Source organism: Electrona antarctica, assembly GCF_951216825.1.
Source record: "Electrona antarctica genome assembly, chromosome: 2".
Lineage (NCBI taxonomy): Eukaryota > Metazoa > Chordata > Actinopteri > Myctophiformes > Myctophidae > Electrona > Electrona antarctica.
This window is the reverse complement of record NC_136807.1, coordinates 41,953,587-41,960,692: the sequence shown is the minus strand read 5'-3', so window position 1 is coordinate 41,960,692 and position 7,106 is coordinate 41,953,587. Positions and strand designations below refer to the sequence as shown.

The following is a 7,106-nucleotide window of genomic DNA, read 5'->3' as shown; positions in this document are numbered from 1 at the left end:
GTAATATCTTTAGTCAGTTACTAAGATAGACACACCTTATTTTCAAAAAGACTTATTATTATTGCAAGTTTATAAATACCCTTTTTACCGTGATTCTTTTGTACTCCTGTTCTGAAAACCCTTCTACTCCTGCACATCTCCTGAGTGTAGATGCATGATCCTGCAGTGTTTGAGGTTTAGGCTGCAAGTCGCCACGCCTCGCCTCGATCGCTACAGCAGCATCCTGGCATTTTGTACCATGTCACAATCCTCATTAGAATCGTTTCAAAATGAGGAGCGGGCAAAGAATGCTCATGCAATAATGTTCACTAACTTCCAAAGAATTGGCTCTATGCCGGGTTTTAGATGGCGTTCTGCTCCGTCTCTAACATGGGCGATTGTTCTTTAGGTTGTTCTTGTTGCGAGTCCGGCTTCTGAGTTGAGGTGGACCTGACTGTTGTGGTTGTGTCAGGGTTCTCCTTATGATCCTTATTATCTTGAGGTGCTACTTCAGTTTGATGCGGGTCTGCATTGGTGTTCTCCTTATGATCCTTATTATCTTGATGTGGTACATCAGTTTGCGGGTCTGCATTGGTGTTCTCCTTATGATCCTTATTATTTTGAGGTGCTACTTCAGTTTGATGCGGTACTGCATTGGTGAACTCCTTCCTCTCGCTGGGCTGCCACTCCAGAGCTGGCGTGTCCTTGCAGCAGAAGTACTGCACCCAGATCTTCAGGAAAGCCATGCGGAACTTGTCGATGCGGAAGGCGTAGATAATGGGGTTGACGGCGGAGTTACCGTGAGTGAGCAGGATGGCAATGTAGATAAGGAAAAGGGGCTTCTGGCACTTGGGGCAGAAGAGTGTAATGCAGTTGATTATGTGGAGGGGTAGCCAACTGATTGCGAAGAGAAAGAGAACCAGGGCCAGAGACTTGGCTAGCTTCAGTTCCTTGTCATAGTACTTGTTGGGGTCTGTGTGGCTGGTGGTGACCTTCTTCTTGTTGAGCTGTTTGTGGATCATGTAGAAGATCTCCGCGTAGATGACCAGCATGAACAGCAGCGGTGGTAGCACCCAGCCAAAGAAGTTAAAGTAGACCATGTAGTCCATGCTAATCACGTTCTCAAATTGGCAGGTGATGATGAGGTCAGAGCTGATGGAGTCGTTCTGCTGGAGGCGCCACAGGTTGTTCCAGCCCAGCATGGGGGTAAAGCCCACGATGAAGGCCACTGTCCAGCATACCACAACTGCCAGCCCAGCCCGCCGTTGGGTTACCACCCGCTTGTAGCTGTAGAAGAAACACAAGATTGCTGGGTAAGCACTTATTGAAGTAACAGGGCGTGAAAGATTTTTCCCTAAAAAAATTTGCAGGCCCATCTGTGGCTTACAGATAGCTGGAGTCACAATAAAAAGTTGGCAATCAATTAAAAATGTTCAGTAGCTGCTGTTCTTGCAATATCACTTGCAGTATATATTCCCACTTGACACAAAGTCTCCCCTAAACCCTTATCATTATTCCTCATGACTCTCAGCACTCCTGCTTTTCAATGCCTCTTTTGTCATGGAATATAGGATTTATGGCTCTTGACTTTATTATAATCTACTAATTTATCAAAGCAGCACAGTGAACACTGACTGCAGCTTGGTGCCTTACAGCAGTAGTCCCTCAGTGTGTGGGTTTAGTTATTGGCCTTTTTCATTGTTATTCATGTTTTATGGGTTGGCTTTTTACTGGCATGACCAGCAGTAAGGTGACAGTGGATTAGAATGTTGTTGACATGTGACCAGGAAATGACACACATAGAGTCTTCTTAGCATGATCCAACGTGATGAAAACGCTGTCTGTCGAATAGTCTACTTCATGTATAAACATGCTTGATATTGATAATATTGGACACAATTGTGTCCATAGCAATTGTTGGGGAAACGTTGCATTGTGTAATAATGTGTGGACTGGAAGCAAAGCCTCAAAGCAAACCAGAACATTGTAATTCAGACTGACTGTCACAGGCATGTGCTTAATTTAATTATTGATTAGACATTAAAGTGTTATGATAAGTCAAGTTCTTAGGAGTGATCGTTACACATCGTTACAGACTGGGAGCCTGTCGGCTTGGATGTTTTCAGATGCAGATCAAATGAAGAGGAGTGAGCCCAGTGACACATGAGGTAGCTTCGGATTATATACTGTACATGTTTCTATAGTAACCTATAGAGGCAGATAAACAATACAAATGCCAAACACGTCCCACTGTTTACGTTTGTGACTTCTGTCCGTACTGATAATGAGATTAAAGCGTGGGGTGAGAGTGGCAGGATGACTACACAGAGTGCCTGATCTGAATAAATATATAATGTGGGCAATTCCCAGCTGTACATGAATCGTACATAACAGTAGGCAAATGATCATTATTTCTGGTTCTAACGTAGCTCTATGAGAGAAAGTGCTGCAAATTGTCCTGAATTTGAGTAATATCTGGAGATTAATAGTGTAATAGGATAATTAGCTACATGAAATGCAGTGTAAAATGACATGTCAATGAAAAAAATGACATCATGCCTGCCACCGGCCATTTTTAAATAATAATAATATATCAAAAGCGATTTTGAGATATTATTATTATTTAAAAATGAATAATAATGCTGGTGGCAGGCATGATGTCATTGACAAAAAAATACGATTTTACAATACACAAGAGCATCAATGTTGAGGGAATTCCATTTGCAGCAAAAAGCTGAAATGTGTAACAAATTTCAATCAGAAATGATGAAAAAGAAAGGACATCTCATGAGCCAATAAAATAAAGACTCAACTGCTTCTTGAATGGAAGATTAAAATGTGAAGCTATTGGTGACAATTGAAAAACATCCCTTTTCTTGTAAGCTTATCTTCTCTCTCAGACTGGCTCTCCAAGTCTTTTGTTACATCTCTTGGCATGATCAAGTACTGGTGGGCGTGTGCACATCAAATACAAAAGGTGGCAAACTGAACAGCATTGATTGGAAATGTGTTCTCTTTTCAGTCTTTTTTTGTCAGTGCACACACACACACACACACACACACACACACACACACACACACACACACACACACACACACACACACACACACACACACACACACACACACACACACACACACACACACACACACACACACACACACACACACACACACACACACACACACACACACACACACACACACACACACACCAATCCGAATAAGAAATATTAAAGACTTGACATTATACCACAGAGATTATTCTCTTCTAATCCAGCGGACAGGAGTGCAAATTAAAGCTGATTGTTAATCACTTATGCTCTGGTGAAGCTGCCACATCAATGCAGGAGTGTCAGATCCTCCACTTCTATAGGGGCATATAGCAGGATGTACTGTAACTGTAGGCAACCTAGTGAAATAAGACCTACAGTATAGCCTAGGGGGAAATCAATGACAGGAAACTGGGGTTTACCTACATTGTGCCCGCAGAAAAGGTCAATCGATATTATGAATTAGCCTACCAATAGTCAGCTCAGTACTTTTTAAATGTATTTGAACTATTTTTGTATAGTGTTCTGCGTGTGGATGTGGATCCAAGCAAGAGTAAAGTTGCCATGTATAGCTTATGGGGATGATCAAATTTAACTAAATTATCAACACTGTCTGTACCTAACACATATAGGGCAGTATTATGCGTGTGTTAAGTACCAGGTCTTATTACTTAACTTAAGACCTTGAGGCGTGATCAATGCCATTTGGCTATTCTGAGTGGCCAAACAGCATTGACCACGCCTCCAGGTCATAAATTACGTAATAAGACCTGGTACTTAAGACACGCATAATACTGCCCTATATAGTAGGCTAAACCAGTGGTTCCGAGGACCCCTAAATTGACACTTATTAGCCCGCGGACCCCCATTTGAAGAGACATGCCAGCCCAGGGACCCCCATAAGAGAAGATTTTTACGGCTCTAGCAGTGATTCTCAACCCATTTCATTTCAAGGACCCCGAGTTTGACATACAATAGGCTACGGACCCCCATTTAATGGCATTTCTATCTCTGGGACCCCAATTTATATTATAAAATCAATCTTAATTTCACTCTGAGAGTGTACAAATGGAACACGTGCACACACACACACACACACACACACACACACACACACACACACACACACACACACACACACACACTCTTTGTACACTATCAGAGTTACAGACCAATAAGGGTCCATTTGGTTCCAAACTATCATTTAGCCCCATGGGGGGTCCCCGGACCCCACTTTGGGAACCACTGGGCTAAACCACACCCACACCACACCTAAGCAGCCATTAACTTTCATCATCAATCATCATCATCATCATCATCACCACCACCACCGCACCACCATCCTCATCTGTCACATACACACTCTATACCAGTGGTTCTCAGTCAGTGGTCCTTGAGGCCGGGTTCAGTTGGTAGCCAAAATGGAACCTTATACAGATATTTTACTTCTTGTCACTCTTGAGAGCATAAAATGAAATGAAACTAATGGACCTGTAAGTGTCCATTTGGTTTAGGAGTTAAATTATTGTTAAACAAACATGTGCATTAGGCTACTTAATTTACAAGGAGTCTATACACAATCAGAGAATGTAGAAGAATTGTTATGTTGAGCAACGTTTGGCTATATGGTACCACATCAATACAGCATGCAGGAATTGAGTGGACAAAATCTTGCAACGATAACTATAAGTTTTGGGTCTGAGAGACTAAATCTTATCAAATGGTGGTCTGTGGCTCAAATGCTGAATAAATGATGGACCTTGATATGAATTTTTTTGAAAACCACAGTGTACCAACATACTACTATCAACAACTTCAAACACTAGGATCATCATCAGTTATTGGATTTAGCATAATCATCATCATCATCATCATTATCAGCAGCAGTTTCCTGTCCTACATTATAATGACATTAAGCATGCATCATCATCCACATCCTCATCATCATGTTTGCAATGTCAGCACCAGCCCTTTTCAATAGACAGTGCCATCCCGCCCCAATCAGCTCAGCACATGTCTGCATTGTTATGAATGTTAAAAAGTCCTGCCCTGCACAGCACCATTACCTGGTTGGGATCTTGACCCTGAGATAGCGGTCGATGGCGATAGCCAGAAGGGCCAGGATGGAACTTTGCGTTAACACGAGCACCGTGCACGCCACCAGCAGGCAGCTGTAAAAGTGAGTTTGGAGTCCGATGCTGATAGTAATAGCCAGGGGGATGACGAGGGCTCCCACCGCAATATCCGCCAAAGCCAGGGAAACAATGAAACAGAATGTGGTGTCTCGTAACGATTTATTAATTTTCACAGCCCAAACCACCATCACATTTCCGAGTACCGACGAGACGGCAATAATCACTTCCATTCCTATATAGAGCAGTTGGTGTGTGTCAGGCATCCTTGCAGATGATTTGTTTGTCCTTGACAAGAGAAGATTGATTCCGGTAAAAGCAGGTTTTTGGAGATCGAGCCAAAAAGCAGTTGATTATGTTACTGTCTTGCCGAATTGACTGCGCGCGTCCATCAGTATAGTTCTCCTGTGCTCACATTCCTTTGATTGGGCTGCCCCATGCAGAAGTTGTGTCAGAAATCCATTTGGTGAAGTGTTGTTGTCTTCTGAAGCAGTAGTAGCAGGCAGCACATCTAGGAGATGATGGTTCTCCTTTGGAGCAGGTGTTGTGGTCGTCCCGGCGTGCACGTTACTGTGCGCTGCCCTTGTTCTGTGCCCTGCTGCGCCTCATCCACTCCGAGAAATACACCTGCTCCCAACAGGACCATCCTTACTCACGCACGTGTTTAGCCTGCTAGTATCCAACAACGGAGCACTCCAGTGTCCTTTCTGCTTTCGATAATTCTCAAAACATTTAGAATAAGTTAAAAAGAGGGGGGAAAAACCGTCAGAGAGAGAAATACGCTTTGGACAAAAGAGCGCACACGACGCAGGCTCGCGTATATAGGCGGGTGCTGTTATCATTTGTGCTTTAGATTAGAATAAAATAACAATAATGCTATGACCTATAGCCTGCTATAGCTCTGTGCTTTGCTCTGTGGACCATAGCGTTTTCTGTTTGAATGACATGATTACCGCCCCGTATGTGTACGGTATGGTTTCTGTGCATGGATTGTGCTCCATCTGGTGAAAACATGCACTGCATACAGTAGGTTATTTTATTTCCCCTTGCAGTGATGGAAAGGAGAAAAAAAGAAAACACCCTCGTGCTGCAGGACCGTCCCACAGAAGTCCATGCGCTGTGGCGCATATAGGTGCTATTTGAACTCGCACTTTTTTTAAACGTTTTGGCACGTCATTATTATTACACGCGCTCCTTTTCACACATAGCACACCCAACCGCTATAGGCTACTCCCTCGTCTGACCATTCCGATATTAGAGCTGAGTGGTGCCAGTGCAAAAGACTACTAGGCCTACTAATAATATAATTAAGAAAACAATTGAGATAAAGACAAATTAAACATAGTGATTTTTCTTAATTAATTGAACACTGACTGGACCACAATGGAAGCAATCCCCGGCATATAGGGCTTTTTGTGTTATCCTTTTAATAATGATTAACAATTTGCAATTAGCCTACACAGGCTACTTACTAATTGCACATTGTTAATGAAGTATTCAATCAATCAATAAATCAATCAAAAATACAATTGTTGTATAGACTCCATATGTGAATTTGTACACAATGCCCATATGGGCTAATTCTCAAACTCTGTAGCATGTGGGCCATTATAGGACAGCTTTGTTCTCTGTAATTGATTAAATACGCCTTTGTATAACATCTAAAATCTTTACAAGAGGCTAATATTTTCCTCAATCTAATGTTTTTCCTATATACTCGTGGCAATAACCTTGCAGTAGCAAGGGACCACCAACCCATTCTCAAACAATATGATCAGATAATTATTTACACATGAACATGCATTGCATTGTTGCAGGTATAGGTATATAGTGCTCATTCTGCTGTGGTTCAAAGGTCCTTGACTGCAGGCAGCTGCTTGAGCTGAGCTCTGTCCCCAACAGGGATTGTACAGTATATTCGCTGGCATCCATCAGGCGGGAG

General features: G+C 42.5%; 1 protein-coding gene across 1 annotated transcript; it reads right to left on the bottom strand.

Moving 5' to 3' along the window:
* Window positions 1-341: 341 nt before the first annotated feature.
* On the bottom strand, window positions 342-5,430 carry adora1b (adenosine A1 receptor b; the record flags this gene model as incomplete). Its single annotated transcript, XM_079515510.1, has 2 exons — window positions 342-1,266; window positions 5,099-5,430. The coding sequence occupies 2 exons, from the start codon at window positions 5,428-5,430 to the stop codon at window positions 342-344; spliced, it is 1,257 nt and encodes a 418-aa protein (XP_079371636.1).
* Window positions 5,431-7,106: the final 1,676 nt, after the last annotated feature.